General features: G+C 41.2%; 1 protein-coding gene and 1 long non-coding RNA gene across 2 annotated transcripts in view; both read right to left on the bottom strand.

Moving 5' to 3' along the window:
- Positions 1 to 1,884: 1,884 nt before the first annotated feature.
- The window catches only part of LOC146513725 (uncharacterized), a 241,302-nt gene continuing 222,450 nt past the window's right edge, over positions 1,885 to 20,736 (bottom strand). The window contains exon 2 of the long non-coding RNA XR_014874854.1: positions 1,885 to 8,388. This is a non-coding gene — a long non-coding RNA (uncharacterized LOC146513725). The remainder of the gene's footprint in view (positions 8,389 to 20,736) is intronic.
- Positions 12,780 to 19,094, bottom strand: LOC146513727 (uncharacterized). Its single transcript, XM_085164741.1, has 2 exons — positions 18,482 to 19,094; positions 12,780 to 18,129 (listed from the first exon to the last, which is right to left on the bottom strand). The coding sequence occupies exon 2, from the start codon at positions 17,705 to 17,707 to the stop codon at positions 16,118 to 16,120; it is 1,590 nt and encodes a 529-aa protein (XP_085020867.1). The 5' UTR covers positions 17,708 to 18,129; positions 18,482 to 19,094; the 3' UTR covers positions 12,780 to 16,117.

Below are 20,736 nucleotides of genomic sequence, written 5' to 3'. Positions count from 1 at the left end.
CAAACAATGATCTGTGTATTCTGGGATCACAGCTGTGTTCCCCAGGAAAAGGAACAGAAAGGTGTTCTCCTTATGACCAACAGCCTCTCGAACGTCGTTGGTGTGGTGTTCCTGGATTTCCGTTAACCCCTTCATGATTATTGCTGTGTTTATTGGATCCATCCTTTTTAGGTGACTAACTGGAGCCCAAAATGCCATGACACTTGAACCCAGTTGATGTTTCCGCAGTCACCGTATCTGTCTCTGCTGCGAAGGATCCTCGTATATCTGTGACCTCGTCTGGTGTCTGTTCCTTTCTCTGTAAGAGACAGAAAACCAAAACACCTCTCTTCCCAGCTCTAACAATCTAATGTTGCTGTCTACTGATCTTTTGGTGATTCAGAATTTGTTTAAAATATTCAGAATGTCCCAAGGACTTATCCTAATTTAGTGTATGTGTGTGTAAGCGTGTTTGCATGTAACCCGCTGCACTCAAGGCATTTCTTACACTTTATCAGTCCGGACTATCGCAGAACGAAGCTTATGACCTTCAAAAGACCGAGTGCCAACTCATTATAAGCACATTTGCAAGATATGTATGAAAATGATTAAAACCACTCATTCTAATAAAAGACATCAAAGACAAAGCAGCCATTTCTAATTCTAACATGTGTCCATTCAATGAAGCTAGAAAATTAAAAGAAAAGGTTAGTGACCTCATATCTTAGAAAGTATCAGACTTTCTCCTATCCAGTGTCGTTGCTCCAGTCTTGTTATTCTGTGTTAGGGAATGAAATCAATTTAATTGTCATATTAGATCTGTTCAACTCCTGGCTCCGCCCAGAGCCTGCGTCTTCACAATCGTCTACAAACAAAACCTGTATTATTATGAACTTCACTTCAACATGAACTTGTTGACTACTTTTGACACCTGTAGATAGAAGATTAACATGGGGTTATAACAATCACTGTAATACAAATGTTAATGTAATGTCAATAGCTTCAATAAATGTTCAGTGCAATGCTTGTTATATGATTCTGATGTAACAATAATGCTGATGCTACAATAACAGTAAAACACACCCTTTTTATCCCTTACTGACCACAGCAGGGGCATCTATGTTTTAATTCAGCCATGAAGCTCACCTGATTCATCACTGAGCCTCACCGGCACTGGCATTTGACAGGGTGGTGCTGCATATTCTTCCTTTAATGTCACTATTTTCAATCTGCTAATTAGAGTGCTTAAACATGAAGTAGACTACGTCCACAACAAGTCAATACAACTGTGAATGTGGCCAATTATCAATCTATTACCAATCAATAACAAAAGATAGCTTTTATTTTATGCATGCTTTTAGTCAACCACTCACCCACAGGATCTCCAATCCCAGAAAATTCCTTTAATAAGTCTGTCCTCCTTCCATGCCCTGGTAACTGGTCCATCCAGAGCTGTATCATTATGAAATATACATACAACAAGCCAAACCACACCTTGGTCACACCAACCCTTTTCCGCCCTGAAGATATCCAACGCCATCTTAGTCTGGACTGTCAAAGGTGATTTTAACGCTGATTGTTCCGACAATCCATTTATAACATTTCCTGGTCAGATTAGCCAATCCCTGCACACTGGAATAAACATAATCAACATGGTCAACATTTTTCCTGCATGTTATTTCACCATCTTATTGATTCCAACGCTCCATCCTTATGTGGTTTGCTACATTATGTTTATCTAGAACTCCACTCTGTCTCTAAATGTTTGAAGAATTTTTCATGTTTGGGGTCAAGTTTTAAGAATTTGACCATACGTGAAATTAATGGTGTTATTGTAACATGGTAGACTAGTGTGCCTGTGTTAATTCAGCTCCATATTATTGTGTGAAGTTGCACTGGGTTGGGAGTGGTTTTTTGTGTGTGTGTCACATTTTTGGTGAGCCAATGGCTGGAATGGGGTTGGACTAATTAGAGGCAGGTGTACTTGATTGCACTGATACACTGGTCTACTTATAGCCCACACTACAAACACTGCTGTGTCATTTTGTCTCTCTGTGCATGTATGTAATGTGATAATCTGATATGTTTGGGATGGATGGGTTTTGCGCTATGAATTTTATACTGAAGGTGTCATTTTGTCTCTCTGTGCAGACCAGGGCCTATTATATGCCACAGCCTAAAGGCAGCAGAGTTGCAGAGGCTGGAGTGATCACTGGCTATATGCTTGCAGGGTGATGGGTCTCCAAGGACAACTTCTACCCCTGTTAAAGGCAACATGTGGAGTGCAACTGGCCGTGTGGCATAGCTGGCTCTGGCCTTGGGACTGTGTGTTTTTATTTGATTCATGAATGGGACACTGGACTGTTTTATCTTTTATCTCTTGATATTTTTTGTCAATAAATTATCTTTTAGAATTTTATTGACTGTCATCGTTTTGCCCACGACTGAGACGGTTGGTCAGACCTAAAATCTTTCTTTGGGCGTGTTACATTATCACCCCCATTGGGGCTTACCTTTCCCACTTCTGATGATATTCCTCCCTATTCTTTGCAAGTACCCGCTTTTGGTGGCGAGAAACTGTTGGTGTGGTCAAGTGGGTGCTGTAAAAACAAAAGCTCAGGACAGAACAGTTATCAGTCATGTACTTCATACAAAATTAGCATATATTGAATTTCATATTGATCCTCTGAGTGTAATGGTACATTTTAATTTTAATTTATCAAAACTAAACAATAATTTTTCTTTATTTTGCTCTTGTTCTTGTGCAGCACCACATCTCAGCACATGCCCCTGTCGGTTCTATCCTATTTTTCTAAATTATTGACTATTTCAATGGAGAACCTAAATGACGTGGACCAAGGTTTGTCATTACATATCTCTATTTTGAATGTGACAGTCTATCATTCCCCTGTTATTCATAGGCATCAATAGAGTTTTTTCTTTGCTTTTTTCTATCAAAATTAATTGGCTTTTTACAGTGGCCTGCTATGGTTAATAATAACATGTTCAGTCTTGAGTGAAATCAAAGCTTCTCTTCACTTTAGCATTTAACATTCCCAACAATATAATGTGCTGCATTAATCGAAACACAGCTAATAAAACCCAATTTTCTTAATGGAAACATCAGTAGCTCAAAATTAGCAATCAAAGGGTTAAGTCTGCAGTTCACACTCATGTGAAGCTACAGCCTCCCCCCCTAGTCTCTGTCCTCCTTCTACTCCTGCAAAAACAAAACAAAGCGAGACAAAACATCCACCCTTCTTTTACAGGCTGGGTGAATTGTTTGTAGACATGTACTAATCCTAAAGTCGGTACCGTTTTTGTCTCAGTGTCAAGTCAGTTTAAACTTTTAGTCGTCAGTCCATCACAGTCCAGTCACATGCATACATCCACACATTCATACCAGATATTGCTGATAATGGAGTCTCACACGCAACCTATTCGAGGCTCCATCACCAGCAAGATGACGTCATCATTTTAAAGGAAAACAGTTCCTTGTTTTTTTTTTTTGGACTGGATTGACTCGCTGCAATCCTTTTAGGCTCAGGACTTCTCATGTGATCAATGTCCCATATAAGTGAATTTCTCCAGAGCCCATTATAATCATGGAGAAAAATACTTTGCAACTGTTTTCAGTAAGAATGTTTTATAGCGCTTTAAAGTTCAATCTCTCAGGCCTGGATTAAAGAGCTGATTTGTTAAATCAGGAACTCACAAAATACCAAAATATCACCACCGGTGGATCACTCCTCTCAGATGTTCTTATTTCAGTGCACTGTAACAAAAGCAAAGACAAACGTAACCAATAAAATACTCATATAATAACAAATACTGGGGCCCGTTGGAAACATGTCCAAGCATAAAACCACCTTTCTCTCTCTTAGAGAAAGAAAACAATCCAAACCTCACTGATAAAATCAACCTAGTGTTAAGCAAAACCCAAAATCAACCAAAACTTCACCAGAAAGTTTTTTTCTCCGTCCCGGGACAATATTGTGTAAGCATACAGGTACCGTAACTTCTTTTGCACTGACAAAAACATGTTGGACTTATTTCAGTCAATAGTGGACACTAGTTGCACACAAATGTTTTGCTTTGGTAGAAACTTAAACAACTGAGTTAAATCAACACAACCTTTTCATATTCAGTAAACCTGTGCATTTTGAGTTCATATTACACGATTAAAACATGTTCATATGGAGTAAGTTAAGCTCCTGGAATATTTTAATTCTTCACAATTCTGTCATTTTATTTCAACACTATTCAATAACTTTTATCCAAATTCTACTTGGTCCCTTAAATACTACATGTTGTCTTCATATTGCCTACGGTTCAACAAAGTCTAAATTCTGGTTACCATAAAAATTGAATGGGTCTACAACAACTACCATCCTCCTATCTTTATCCTAATTGCACGAGGGCTGGGAAATAACTCTAAAGTGATAGGTTACGAGGCAGGGTGCACCCCGAACCGGTCACCAGTCTATCACCTAGAAACAAACAACCATTTACACTTACATTCACGGATAATTTAGAATCATCAATTAACCTAACTCTAATAGCTTCATGACTTTTCACTGTGGCAGGAAACCAGAATACCCAGAGAGAAACCACTGCAAACTAGCCAGACTGTGGACTTGCACCCAGGACCTTCTTACTGTGGAGCAACAGCACTCACCAGCATGCCAACAATGTAGGAAATACAGGGAAGCTATGATTTCCTGTTGAATTTTATACAAATCTTTAAAGCCTGAGGCAATTGTGTTAAATACACGTGGGATGCTTATGTAAATCCAAGGGCTGGCCCCCTTTTCTTTTTTTTTTTCTTTTTTTCTTTTTTTTTTTTCAGTGTGTTCCTCCTTCAATTAAATCTCAATCACAACAATGTGGCGCTCCGAAATAAGACTCACACCGTTAATTCATCATTTTCACTCTGTACCACTGCTCCTTATCAGGCTGTGTGAAGCACAGTAAACAATTCAGTCGAGGCCTTGAGCCATAAACAGACATCACTCACAGACATTGTTTTCATAACCAAACTGCTCTAGACCCTGTCCCCTAAATCTACACAAATGCCCTCTGGGTGACATGAAATGCATTTAACCAATTAACAATCAATGGCTTCTTGTTGTTGTAACAAATTCTGTATTTGGAGGTTTGTGTGCAGCATTTTGCGTATCAGCATAGCATTTGTTAGTAAAGCATTCTTCATTGCATCAGCGTGTGTGTATCACTCTTCATTGCACAAACATGTGTATGTATGTGTGTGTGTGTGGATCACTTCTCAGTGAATTGAATCAGCATTTCGATTTGTGTGCGTGTGTGTGTGTCATTTCTCAGTCAATCAACAAGTGCATATGTGTTCATATGTGTGTTTCTCTCGATTCTGAGTCAGTGTATGTAGATGTGTGTGTTTGTGTGTGTGTGTTTGTGTTCATCACTTTCCTGTTCTGGTGTTCTGGGTAAACCATGGCCTGAAGCGTGCTCTGGGGTCCTGCCCTCCCCCTTTTCAGTCCGTTTGGGTCCATTGGTGCTGCTGCCCCAAGTTCTGTCCATACTGGTTCTGGCCCCAATTGAGGCAGTCCTTTTCTCCAGTTTCCTGCATCTTCTCCTTGTCCAGCTGCACCTTAACTTGACCCTTTTTGCTTCTGTAGGTCCTTCAGGGTTTGCTCCTGGTGTTGGAGCTTCTCGTCAGGTTTGACAACCTCCTGCTCCAGCAAGCTCCGGCCTGATTTTAAGTCCTGTATCTGGGACTCCAAGCCTGACTGATGGGTTCGATTAGCAGCCAGCTCCTCCTGAGGCATGCTCAGTTTCTGCTCTGATGTCTTGAGCTCTCACTGAGGGCAGAAACCTCAGAGTCTTTTCCGTACACGTCAGATTGAAGTTTATTGATGTTTTCCTTGCTTTGCTCCACGGCCTTCTGCAGCTCTGCTGTTCGGCTCTTCTCAGAGGTCAGCTCCTGGCTGAGCCCCGATACCTGTGCCTTCAGCTTATGTTCTTCTGGTGCTTTTGTCCAATCTGAGGTGCCTCCAGACCTCAGTTACTCCTCGTGTCTCTGGCACGCCCTGTTTGCTGCCCGATTATCCGTGTTGGTCTGTCACTGTCCTGCACAGGTTTAATGCAGTGTTGTTAAGGTCAGCATTTTTTGCTCGGCCTCACTTTTCATCCGGGCTTAATAGGCGTCTCGTCACAGCTCTGTCAGCTGAAGCTGTCTGGAAATCTCCCCCGTGTAGTGAAACGGGCCTTGGATTTAACGTTCTCCGTCTCCGCTGCATGAGATCTTTCCTGCAGCACTGTTGACATTCTCAGGTTGTTGTTGTGAGTCCAGCTGCTGTAGCATTTGGTCAGGGTCACATCAAAGATGGTAGAGAGGAGAGCAAAGATGGTAGAGGGGAGAGCAGGAGTCCAGGTCAGCCTCGGCTTTCCGGGCCGACAAAGCAGCCTGTAATTAAGCATAAAGAGAAAAAACAAAAACAAAACAAAAACAGACGAACAGGAAAATGATGTTGTTTTGGCTGTGTTTTTCAGAGAGGGGCCAGGCCCTGTGTCAGCCTTCTCCCCCCCTTTTTTTTGTTTTTTCTCACTATATAATCAACTCCTAACCCACCAAGTTGACAGGACAACACAGGTACATGTTAAAATTCTCAAGATCATGTTTAATAATTCAAAAAAGGAATTTTATTTCATTCAGTAATCACTTATATTAATCAATCAGAAAAAAACATGTCACAATTTGACTCTTTTAACCACTAAATTTATTATTTCATCACTGGTTTATCATACCAGTGTCTGTCATTTTGAAGTCAAGTTGTTGTCCTGCAACCCAGAGAGTTTAATTGTTAGTAGTGGATAAACTTTATCATTTAACATCAGGTGTATGTTAAGTTTCGCTGCTTTAAACTTGCTGGAAAATCTTCACGTGTTCATGAATGTAAGCTGTTTCTTCATTGCGTGTATGTGCGTTTGTGGGTGGGTTATTTTAACTTTTTTCTCAAACAAGGCATTTCTCTAATTGTGTATGTTTTTAATTTTGTTTCCCAAATTTTGATTTCCCACCTTAAATAACAGCATTCCATGTCTTCAGCCAGGAATTAGAGCTTGCTTGTGAGATTCAGGGACACATGGTGCCAAAAACAATTCAGTGAAAAACTTGCCTGAAAATTTCCAGTGATGGTAACCGATAACTGGAGGAGAAGATGTCGTTTAAGCTTCTTTTTCGGGTGGGGACAAAGTGAGAGGTCAAACTGTAAAATTTTGAGCCAGAGCTTGGCCTGTGTGTCGTCCCAATTTTATTAATCTATCCTTTTGCTGCTGTACTCAGGTCTCCTGGTTGAGAGAAATCCACCTGTATTAAGAGACTAAAACATTCATTTACTAGTTTTCTTACAACATCCATTTAGTTCATCTGCCTAGATTTTACTCTCTCTCTTGGTGCATAGTTCACACAGTCAGGCAGCTGCCTTTTATGGGCATGCAAGTTTCCGGTCACTTACCCCCAGCAGCTGCGAAGCCGTCTCTCCCACATCAAAACTCAGCCAAACATTAAACATTCACCGTAGTCATTCAAAACTTTATTTGTAATATTATAATCAGCAAAATCAGCGTTTTAATTACAGGCATGTATCATTGTTTGCAAATCATACTTATAAAACTCAATAACACGCTAAACAGGAAGTCCTCTGTGGGCTTCACAGCAACCACCTCATTTGCATGTTCACACACTATCTAAAAATAGCTCGCAGCGCTGCAGCGCACTGTCGTCACACACAGCCTCGTTTCACACTCAACTCTCTATTATTTTACAAAGACGTCTTATATTTACAATCACTCTCAGGCCTGAAAGTTTTAGCGCCTACACAATTTTGACAAATTTAAGATAACGGGTCCAACCGAAGAAAGTCCAACTTTTTTGTAATCAATTAACCAGTATCAGACTCTAACTGTATCTGGCCTCATCTCTAAAGTCCCTAAGTCAATTTAAAGTGTCCAAAAAAGCGCAGATAAGGAGACTCTAACTCCTAGCTTGTTCCAGGATGCCCTGTACCCCACAGTCAAGCCAACTGAACTAACCCTGTTCGCCGACAGGTCAAGGTCGCGCGTCCGCGGCCAGGAGGGAGCGTAACCTCCGGGCTATGCGCCTCTTAGTGGACTCTAACCACCGTTCTAACAAAATTTATAATACTTTTAAACAACAGACAACACCCAAAAACAAGAGTATGACTGAGGCAGATGCAAAAATTATGGACAATGGAGACTCTAACTCGCAACATGACCAACACAGATGCAATCTTTAGACCAATGGAGACTCTAACTCACAAAATGACCAATTCCCTATCCAACTACCTGAGACTCTAACTCAGTATTATTTTCCTTTACCTTGGGACTCTAACCCAGTATTATTACCTTTACCTGAGACTCTAACTCAGTATTTTTACTTATAACCTTACTTCAAATTTCAACACTCATGAGATTTTTCTTCATCAAAATCAAATCAAAACAGACACTCACCGGCAACTTTTACTGAATAGACATTTAATTTCATCGTCCAATTCAGCACACTTCGGATAAAATCAACAGGCCTGTGCCTACCTCTTTTATAAAGGCGCCTGTCCACTCAGTTGGATTGCCGGATAATGTCTGCCCGTCTGACCACCTCGGACCGTCCAAGCCTCCAAAACTTCCACCCCAATACCACAGGACGAGCCCCCAAAACTGTTGCGGATTCAAATATTGGGGATGGATACAAGAGGAAAACCAAAAATAACAACACTGGTCCGGCCGGGTCAAGTCAAACGATGATTTAATGAACACACGCGTGGGAGATGGACACCATACATCAGACAGCATCAGATCTCAAAATGGTGGAGCCTTGATCAAACTCTTATAGCCTCTAGTGGCCCCCACCTAATCATAAAAGCCTAAACATTCACATTCTTTCTCACACAGCGCCTAAGCTACGACCTTGGCTCCCTGTTTATCTGCTCCTGATGAAATGGGGCAGTATGCTCTGTTCTCTTCTAATCAGACAAATAAGGCAATGACTTTCTGTGAACAATATTTCTTATAACTCAGCAGTATAATGCATCATAAAACAATATCATCCATTCACAATAAATCAGCAGTCTAATATAATGCAAATCAGTTTACCAAATGTAATAGTTATCACCTTCTTCTAATTCAGGAGCATAATGCAAACTAAAACTACATAATAATTCACAATCTTTAATTAGGGGTCTAACATGGCATAAAATAATATCATAATCCGACAATCTATATATAATCTATATATCTATTACAGAAGAATATATAGAAGTATGAGGACAGGGAGACACTGTAAAAAAGTTATGAGCTGTCTTGCTGCAGAGAAAGTGGAGTCTGTCATCCTTGAAAAGCTCCCAAGATAGGCAGCTGGCAGGTTGAATGATGCTCTGCCTCTGTTGTCAAGTACAGACATAGGCCTTAAGCAACCATGAGCCACTGATAAGTGTGACAGATTAGGAAACATGCATACAATTCATTATTTAGACTCCTATGAGCCACTAATAGGAGAAAATGAGCACGCAATAAAGTGGACTTGTTAGGGAGAGATTGCCATCAGAGTTAAAACACTCCAACTCAATTTTTTATGATGGACACAGCTAAAACAATTAGCGTTTTGTTGACACTGATGGCAAAATCCTGATCAGATACAGACAGACACATGCATACAACACACACTACTGCTCAAAGGTTTGTGGTCAGATTGAAACAGTCGTCTTTTAATTAATAACTTACATTTACTTTAACATAATATTACATGAAAATTATCAGAAATGTTTTCACAGATGTGTGTTTAATGAATCATTTATGTTAAATCACCCATGATGCATTAGGAAATGTCTACACACTAATACATGGGCCCATTTTTAGTAACCATTACTGCTGTATGGACTGATCACATGGTTATAAACCAGGTGAAAATTGACTTCCAACTTTTGAGCTGTAGTGTAGATTGATTGCAATGATAGTGTATAGTTATCTATTACAGAAGAATATATAGAAGTATGAGGACAGGGAGACACTGTAAAAAAGTTATTAACTGTCTTGCTGCAGAGAAAGTGGAGTCTGTCATCCTTGAAAAGCTCCCAAGATAGGCAGCTGGGAGGTTGAATGATGCTCTGCCTCTGTGGTCAAGTACAGACATAGGCCTTAAGCAACCATGAGCCACTGATAAGCGTGAGAAATTAGGAAACATGCATACAGTTCATTAGTTAGACTCCTATGAGCCACTAATAGGACAAAATGAGCACTCGATAAAGTGGACTTGTTAGGGAGAGATTGCCATCAGAGTTAAAACACTCCAAAAAAAAAAAAAAACGGCCTGAGTTGAGCAATTAACCAAAGTGACAAACATTGCTCTAAATAATACTCCCCTAATCCAAGTAGTCACCCAAACCTGGACATGGATTTAGAGGCCTGAGGGCCATCTCACACACACTGATAAGCGTGAGAAATTAGTCCACTTAATGCATGTTTTCTCATTATATACGTATGAGCCACTAATAGGAGAAAATGAGCACACAATAAAGTGGACTTGTTAGGGAGAGATTGCCATCAGAGTTAAAACACTCCAACTCAAATTTGATGATGGACACAGCTAAAAAAAATGAACGTGTTGTTGACACTGATGACAAAATCCTGATCAGATACAGACAGACACATGCATACAACACACACTATTGATCAAAAGTTTGTGGTCAGATTCAAATATCCTTGTCTTAATTGTAAAATTATATTTGCTTTAACATAAATTTACACAACGTTTACCAGTAATGTTTTCACAGATGTGTGTTTAATGAATCATTTATGTTAAATCACCCATGATGCATTAGGAAATGTCTACACACTTATACATGGGTCCATTTTTAGTAACAATCACTGCTGTATGGACCGATCACATGGTTATAAACCAGGTGAAAATTGACTTCAAACTTTTGAGCTGTAGTGTAGATTGCAATGATAGTGTATAGTTATCTATTACAGAGGAATATATAGACGTATGAGGACAGGGAGACACTGTAAAAAAGTTATGAGCTGTCTTGCTGCAGAGAAAGTGGAGTCTGTCATCCTTGAAAAGCTCCCAAGATAGGCAGCTGGCAGGTGGAATGATGCTCTGCCTCTGTGGTCAAGTACAGACATAGGCCTTAAGAGACCATGAGCCACTGATAAGCGTGACAGATAAGGAAACATGCATACAGTTCATTAGTTAGACTCCTATGAGCCACTAATAGGAGAAAATGAGCACGCAATAAAGTGGACTTGTTAGGGAGAGATTGCCATCAGAGTTAAAACACTCCAACTCAATTTTGATGACAGACACAGCTAAAAAAAATGAGCATTTTCTTGACACTGATGACAAAATCCTGATCAGATACAGACAGACACATGCATACAACACACACTATTGCTCAAAGGTTTGTGGTCAGATTGAAACAGTCGTCTTTTAATTAATAACTTACATTTACTTTAACATAAAATTACGCAACGTTTACCAGTAATGTTTTCACAGATGTGTGTTTAATGAATCATTTATGTTAAATCACCCATGATGCATTAGGAAATGTCTACAGACTTATACGTGCGCCAAATTTTAGTAACAATCACTTCTGTGTGGAACGATCACATGGTTATAAACCAGTTGAAAATTGACTTCAAACTTTTGAGCTGTAGTGTAGATTGATTGCAGTGATAGTGTATAGTTATCTATTACAGAAGAATATATAGAAGTATGAGGACAGGGAGACACTGTAAAAAAGTTATGAGCTGTCTTGCTGCAGAGAAAGTGGAGTCTGTCATCCTTGAAAAGCTCCCAAGATAGGCAGCTGGGAGGTTGAATGATGCTCTGCCTCTGTGGTCAAGTACAGACATAGGCCTTAAGCAACCATGAGCCACTGATAAGCGTGAGAAATTAGGAAACATGCATACAGTTCATTAGTTAGACTCCTATGAGCCACTAATAGGACAAAATGAGCACTCGATAAAGTGGACTTGTTAGGGAGAGATTGCCATCAGAGTTAAAACACTCCAAAAAAAAAAAAAAACGGCCTGAGTTGAGCAATTAACCAAAGTGACAAACATTGCTCTAAATAATACTCCCCTAATCCAAGTAGTCACCCAAACCTGGACATGGATTTAGAGGCCTGAGGGCCATCTCACACACACTGATAAGCGTGAGAAATTAGTCCACTTAATGCATGTTTTCTCATTATATACGTATGAGCCACTAATAGGAGAAAATGAGCACACAATAAAGTGGACTTGTTAGGGAGAGATTGCCATCAGAGTTAAAACACTCCAACTCAATTTTGATGATGGACACAGCTAAAAAAAATGAACGTGTTGTTGACACTGATGACAAAATCCTGATCAGATACAGACAGACACATGCATACAACACACACTATTGATCAAAAGTTTGTGGTCAGATTCAAATATCCTTGTCTTAATTGTAAAATTATATTTGCTTTAACATAAATTTACACAACGTTTACCAGTAATGTTTTCACAGATGTGTGTTTAATGAATCATTTATGTTAAATCACCCATGATGCATTAGGAAATGTCTACACACTTATACATGGGTCCATTTTTAGTAACAATCACTGCTGTATGGACCGATCACATGGTTATAAACCAGGTGAAAATTGACTTCAAACTTTTGAGCTGTAGTGTAGATTGCAATGATAGTGTATAGTTATCTATTACAGAGGAATATATAGACGTATGAGGATAGGGAGACACTGTAAAAAAGTTATGAGCTGTCTTGCTGCAGAGAAAGTGGAGTCTGTCATCCTTGAAAAGCTCCCAAGATAGGCAGCTGGCAGGTTGAATGATGCTCTGCCTCTGTGGTCAAGTACAGACATAGGCCTTAAGCGACCATGAGCCACTGATAAGCGTGACAGATAAGGAAACATGCATACAGTTCATTAGTTAGACTCCTATGAGCCACTAATAGGAGAAAATGAGCACGCAATAAAGTGGACTTGTTAGGGAGAGATTGCCATCAGAGTTAAAACACTCCAACTCAATTTTGATGACAGACACAGCTAAAAAAATGAGCATTTTCTTGACACTGATGACAAAATCCTGATCAGATACAGACAGACACATGCATACAACACACACTATTGCTCAAAGGTTTGTGGTCAGATTGAAACAGTCGTCTTTTAATTAATAACTTACATTTACTTTAACATAAAATTACGCAACGTTTACCAGTAATGTTTTCACAGATGTGTGTTTAATGAATCATTTATGTTAAATCACCCATGATGCATTAGGAAATGTCTACAGACTTATACGTGCGCCAAATTTTAGTAACAATCACTCCTGTGTGGAACGATCACATGGTTATAAACCAGTTGAAAATTGACTTCAAACTTTTGAGCTGTAGTGTAGATTGATTGCAGTGATAGTGTATAGTTATCTATTACAGAAGAATATATAGAAGTATGAGGACAGGGAGACACTGTAAAAAAGTTATGAGCTGTCTTGCTGCAGAGAAAGTGGAGTCTGTCATCCTTGAAAAGCTCCCAAGATAGGCAGCTGGGAGGTTGAATGATGCTCTGCCTCTGTGGTCAAGTACAGACATAGGCCTTAAGCAACCATGAGCCACTGATAAGCGTGAGAAATTAGTCCACTTAATGCATGTTTCCTAATTATATACGTATGAGCCACTAATAGGAGGAAATGAGCACGCAATAAAGTGGTCTTGTTAGGGAGAGATTGCCATCAGAGTTAAAACACCCAGACTCAATTTTGATGATGGACACAGCTAAAAAAATGAGCGTTTTGTTGACAATGATGACAAAATCCTGATCAGATACAGACAGACACATGCATACGACACACACTACTGCTCAAAGGTTTGTTTTCAGATTGAAACAGTCGTCTTTTAATTAATAACTTTAACACTGTAAAAAAGTTATGAGCTACGTTACGTACACATAAAAACGCCTGGTCTCATTACAAATGTAGCCCAGAACCACCTTACTATCTGTGTAATAAGTCACAGCATTAAGCTGAAGATCAAGTTCTGCTGAGATCAGGTCTGACAACTTAACAGCCAGTACTGCTGCACAGAGCTCTAATCTCGGGATTGTGTGCTCTGGACGAGGAGCCAGCTTGGCCTTTCCCATGACAAACCCCACATGCTGGTTTCCAGCAGTGTCTGTGACTCAAGCAATAGCTTTTGTTGAAGCATCAGAGAAAACACACAATTCTCTGTTGACAGCTGTCGATGGTGAAGTTTCAGTGTAGGGTCTGGGTATCGTCACACTTGACAACTCTGTCAGTGAAGCTCTCCACGAGGCCCAAGCTTCCTTCTTGTCTCCAGGTAATGGCGCATCCCAGTCACCATTCTCAGCAGTGAGCTCTCACAGAATGGCCTTGCCTTGTATGACAACTGGTGCTACAAACCCAAGAGGGTCGTAGAGACTGTTAATGATAGATAAGACTCCCCGGTGAGTATAAGGTTTTGTCTCCTGGGAGACACTGAAGACAAAGCAATCTGCTTGAATGTTCCAGTTGAGCCCGAGACTGCGCTGCACCGGTACTGTGTCTGCATCAAGGTCAAGATCTTTAAGGTCAATTGCATAGTCTCTTGAAGGAAAGGCTCTCATGACCTCCTTCTTGTTTGCTGGAATCTTATGCAGCCTCAGGTTAGACCTGGAGAGGACATCCTGTGTCTTCTTTAACAAGTTGATAGCTGCTTCGACTGTAGGCAGAGACTTCAGTCCATCATCTACATAAAAGTCTCGCATCACAAAATGCTTTACATCAGGGTCAGCATGGAACTCACTGACCTGAACGGATTGATGCAGGCCGTAAATAGCCACTGCAGGCGAGGGGCTATTCCCGAACATGTGGACTGTCATGCGGTAGTCCACGATATCTTTGGAGAGGTCATTATTACGGAACCATAGAAACCTCAAGAAGTTTCTGTCCTCTTCTCTGACCAAGAAAGAGTAGAACATTTGTTCTATGTCTGCTGAGAATGCAACAGCTTCCTTTCTAAAGCGAATCAATACACCCAGCAGTGTGTTGTTCAGATCAGGCCCCGTCAACAGCACATCGTTGAGTGACACACCATTGAATCGAGCACTGGAGTCAAAAACTATTCTGATCTTCTTTGGTTTCTTGGGATGGTACACACCGAATGTTGGTAAATACCATCACTCTTCCTCCTCACCCAACGGAGGAGCCAACTCTGCATGACTATTTTTCAACATCTGTTCCATGAAGCTAAGGAAGTGTTCCCTCATTTCAGGCTTCCTCTCAAAGTTGTGAATGAGAGTTGAGACGCTTCAGTGCCTGAGGCCTGTTGTTAGGAAGCTGCTGACGTGGACTCTTGAAGGGTAAAGGGGCTACCCAGCTGTTATTTGTGTCTTTCTGTAGTCCAGCCTTCATTATTTTCATGAATGAAGCATCCTGAATTGAAGGAGCAACTTGGTTATCCTCTTTGGTCCTCTTGAACACATTGCATCCAAGATGGTCAACATCACAGATGGACTCTTGTTCAGGACATGTTGGGAGATGGTCTGCAACCTGGATGGCGCTGTACCTTTCTTTAACACAAAACACATTAGGGCATGGGTTAAAGATAGATGGCCTTCGCAGCTCTGTGGTATTTGTATAGAAGGAGCTGATTGCTGATGGCCTATGGACACTGCCGAGGCACACGTTACCCACAACAACCCACCCCAGATCTAACTTCTGAGCATGGGGCTGGTTGTGTGAACCATTCACCTGTTTGCGGACTTTATGTACTCTGATAACGTCCCGCCCTAGGAGAAGCATGATCTGGGCATTTGGGTCCAGATCTGGGATGAGGTGTGCCAGTGACTTTAAATGTGCATGATAAATAGCGACATCAGGGGTTGGAATCTCATCCCTGTTGTTGGGAATTTCATTGCATTCTGTGAGACTGGGTAATGGAATGCGGACAGTCCCATCAAGAGATTCCACCTCATAGCCACTTGCCCTCCTACCTGATGATTCTTTTACTCCTGCACATGTTCTCAGTATGTATGGCGCACATGGGCTTTTGTCACCAAACACTTCAAAAAACTGTGAGCGAACTAACGACCTGTTACTTTGCTCATCCAAAATTGCATACAGCTTCACTGCTTTTTTCTCTGTTCCCAGCTGGATATACCTTCAGGAGGCATATTTTGGAACAGGATCGGTCCATCAGATCTCCCCCGCAAACCTTTGTGCATTTGGTTGTGATGTCCGATTGAGGCAAAGTTTCAACTTCCTCCCCGCCATGGTCTGGAGCAGGGTCCTTCACTTCTATCCAAGGTGCAGGCCCTGGATGTAGAGCTGTGTTGTGCCTTTCACTTTTGCACTCAGAACACTGCACTTTGACCTTGCAATCCCTAGCAAGGTGCAATGATGCTGAACAGCATTTGAAACACAAATTGTGCTCCTTCAAGAACATCTTGCGCTCATCAATCGGTTTTTCTTTGAATGCACGACATTTGCGTAATGGGTGTGGTTTCCCATGAATGGGGCATACTTTATCACAATCATCAAGCTTTGATGAGAACTTACTAGAATCAGAACTAGCTCTGGAGGATACGTCCGTTTTACAGACTGAGATTCCTCTATGCTTGTTTGGCTGCCACGCTAACTTTTCAGTCCTGGGGCTGATGTCTGTCTGAGTGATGAAGTTGAAGCTTGGATCGTTGGCAATGCTAGCCTCCCGGCTAACAAACTCTACAAAAAAGGTAAAGGGCGGATACGGCACATGCTCTCGCCGCTTGTACGATGCGCCAGCTGAAGCCCACTTTTCTTGCAGACGAAAGGGGAGTTTCTGCACGATTGGGTTGACACCTCTTGCTGTGTCAAGGAATGAAAGTCCAGGTAGGTCTCCTTCATCCTTAGCCGAAAGAAGTTCCATGAGAAGATCACTCAACTTTGTTAACTTAGCATAGTCTCGATTTCCTACCTTTGGAAATGTGTCAATGCGCTTGAAGAGAGAATCCTCTATTGCCTCTGTTGAGCCGTAGGTTCTATCGAGTCTTTGCCATATCATATCCAGCCCAGCTCCTGGATGATTAACATGAATTGCTCTGATCTGCTCTGCGTGTTCTTTTGACTCCTTGCCAAGCCACTTTAAAAGAAGATCCATCTCTTCACTCGCAGTCAAATCTAAGCCACTGGTTCCAGATAGAAATGAGCGTTTCCAGGCTCTGTAGTTCTGTGGCTTGTCATTAAATTGAAGTAAGCCTGTAGACACAAGTTCACGGCGTGCAAGATATCTCACAAAATCATTTGGGTTGGGGCTGCCATAGTTGGCGTTAGGAGATATGGGATAGGCTGAGGGAAATGCACCACTATAGTCATTTTGAGATCCGAGATTCTGGGTTGGAGTAGCAGAACTGTGTTCAAATCTTACTTGTCGTGGCTCGTGAACATCTTCATCCTTACAGATCTGAACTCCATGTGAGCTGGGGAACGGCTGTGATTTTATTGGCGTAACACTTTCATGCCGCTGATGCTCTGTCTCTGATACTTTGCCTTGGTCCGCAACATACTGTTGTGTCCGTTGAATAGTTTCTAGAGGGTTGGAATCTAGTACAAGGTCACAACTACGTCTTTCACTATTGATATCAGCTGCAGCTTCTAGCACTTCTGCCTCCGCAATGGCTGCAGCAGTTTCTTTCTTATATTCTAGCATTTTCATTGAGGCTTCCAATTTAGCCTTTTATAGTTTTAGGTTTATTTCCTCCTCAGCATAAGAAAGATGAGCCTTTGCTGCTTCTGCACGTGCTCATGCCTTGGCTGCAGCAGACCCAGTTGATGATGCATAGGAGTGCACAGAAGGAGCGTGCAAATGCGTTTTTGACATGGTTGTTTCTTCTGACTTGGACTGAACAATTTCTCAGCGAATCTCTGCTTAGATGTGCTAATTGTCCATTAGTTGATTGTGATGATGGTCTCCTTACCATCTGTCGGCGTTTCCACTTTATCTTGCCCGCTAGGAAGTGTGGTTTCACTGTACTGCCTATGCTATGGTTGGGCAGTCAGCTAAACTCCTTCCCCACATCAAGACTCTGATGACACGATTCCCAGTTCACAGGTTTATTGACACAGGGAAAGGTGAAACTGTAACAAACAGTACAAGGCATAATCACTGTACTTATTCAACATGTACATATATAAAAATGAAAATATATTAACTCAGTTTTTTAATATGTCAACATACATTGTTCATATGAATTACTTCCCTTTTTAACTCAAATACAAACATCAAATTATGATTTTAACAAGTCTTGCTACAATGAATGCCTCCAATTCGTTTGTCATTCCCCTTTAACTAGCTCCATAAGCTAGCGTAAACTGCATAAGATTGGTTTTATCATTAAACTTACAGAAAAATGAACTTACTTGAAAGAAAGTAAGTTCAGTTACTTTAAGTTATACATGCACATAAAATATAAAACAAGTCTATACATACCCACAATGCTACCAAAGGCATAGGATGTATGTGGATGCCACTGGATTTATCTGGCTAAGGCCACCATGCTGCACATGCCTTCTCCTTAATTCACAGACTTACTTCCTGTTTACTGACTACAGGTTTTAAGGTGGCACCAGAGAGTTACAATTGCATATTTAAACATTTACCAAATCCAAGAAAACAGTCTACCTTAAGAACCTTTGATATCAGAACATGTATAGTTATCTATTAAAGAAGAATATATAGAAGTATGAGGACAGGGAGACACTGTAAAAAAGTTATGAGCTGTCTTGCTGCAGAGAAAGCAGAGTCTGTCATCCTTGAAAAGCTCCCAAGATAGGCAGCTGGCAGGTTGAATGATGCTCTGCCTCTGTGGTCAAGTACAGACATAGGCCTTAAGCAACCATGAGCCACTGATAAGCGTGACAGATTAGGAAACATGCATACAGTTCATTAGTTAGACTCCTATGAGCCACTAATAGGAGAAAATGAGCACACAATAAAGTGGACTTGTTAGGGAGACATTGCCATGAGAGTTAAAACACTCCAACTCAATTTTTGATGATGGACACAGCTAAAAAAAATGAGCGTTTGGTTGACACTGATGACAAAATCCTGATCAGATACAGACAGACACATGCATATGTGACCTCTGTGTAGTGTCTTCTCTTGTCTGCATTCACAACAAAAAGGCAATGGTTAGAATGCTCTCTTTTTAATGTCGTGGGCAATCAGCACAAAATCTCGCAGGAGTCCTCCATTATTCTGAGGATTACATTTCCACTTGCAGTGTGATCATATAGTGGTAAATTTATACAACCAAAAAAAAAAACTTCAACACCATTAACATTACATGTTAAATTTCCCAAATGAAAGGAATATAGAAATATATTTTAAAGCTGTACATGAAACAATGTTAATTCTCTAAACAGTGTGGCACAGTCACATACCTGCTCAATCCTCCATTATTCTGAGTATTACCCAGAATCCCTTGCCCTTTGTGAATAATGCAGGGTGACTTTTTCAACATTAGGTGGCGCCAATGTCCCATTTAGCAGGATTTAACTTCAACTCTATTTAACTATGTTACACACACACCCCTTAAATCCTGCTAAATTGGGGCATGACAACAGAAAAACAGAAACTTCCAATGCATAAAACATAACAGTGTGACCGTGGGAGCACAATATAGTTCAAGTCAGTTGAAAAAACTTTCCATATGGAATAAGGCGAGCAAGAGAGCGGCCAATTCCCCTGCCAACCCAGATATGAAAGATGCCGTATACACCTCCCATGATGTGAACATTGCTCCAAGCAGGTATTACCCAAAACGTTCTGAGTAACAGCACATTTGCAAAACGGTTAGTAATCTATCCTGAAAACATATTTCGCACAAATGAAAACAAGGAGTCAACTGTCGACACTGAATCATCAACCTGTTGTTCATTGATCTCACAAATGAGACGTATTGGAGGTTTCACAGGTCTACCTGATCTAGTACAAAGAGGTGGTGGCTGTGTATGCACTACATGGGCCTCTGTACTCAGGTGTGTGTCAGTCACAAGACCAGGGGAATAGACATGTTGAGCATCTCCCGCCAGAAGCTGCGAGGAGGCACTCCGGGACACAACAGATTCAATAGAGGGGGGCAGGGGAGGGCAACCGGGAAACCAACGGGTCACACACAGCAGGCGGAGCCACAGTCAATTCTGCCTCAGAGGTTGGGATGCTCAAAGCCGCACCAAGAGAACAACCAGATTGACCAACCACAGAGTCCTCGTCACTTGCTTGGTCCATCTGCATGAGCCAGCGAACCGTCTTCTTCTCACCATCCTGCACATCACCTGGAAGTTCTGGTTCACCTTGTCCACTATCTGCAACTGAGGGGCAGGTTGACACTGGTATGCACTTGTTTCCTGCAGGAATGAAACTCACAGGAAGTAGTAGGTTTCGGTGAACAACTTTTTCCCTGAGTGTCACAGGGTCTCTGATGTGGTACACATTGATGTCAGGTTTCACAGATACCACCTCAAAAACTGTGGATTTCCATTCGTCAGCGATCTTCCTCTTTCCTCTCTCACCACGATTAGCGAGCAAGACTCTGTCACCGACTGAGAGGGGCGCACCCTTAGCCTTGCGGTCATAATTCTTTGCCTGGCGGGCCTGGGCAATATGGCTGTTCTGCCTGGCAATGCGGGCAGCCTCAGAAACGTCACGCTTCAAATGGGCGACAAATTCACCGTGGTCAACAA

This window comes from Neolamprologus multifasciatus, chromosome 7, assembly GCF_963576455.1.
Source record: "Neolamprologus multifasciatus chromosome 7, fNeoMul1.2, whole genome shotgun sequence".
Lineage (NCBI taxonomy): Eukaryota > Metazoa > Chordata > Actinopteri > Cichliformes > Cichlidae > Neolamprologus > Neolamprologus multifasciatus.
The sequence above is the reverse complement of the archived record's forward strand: the minus strand, read 5'-3'. Positions and strand labels throughout refer to the sequence as shown.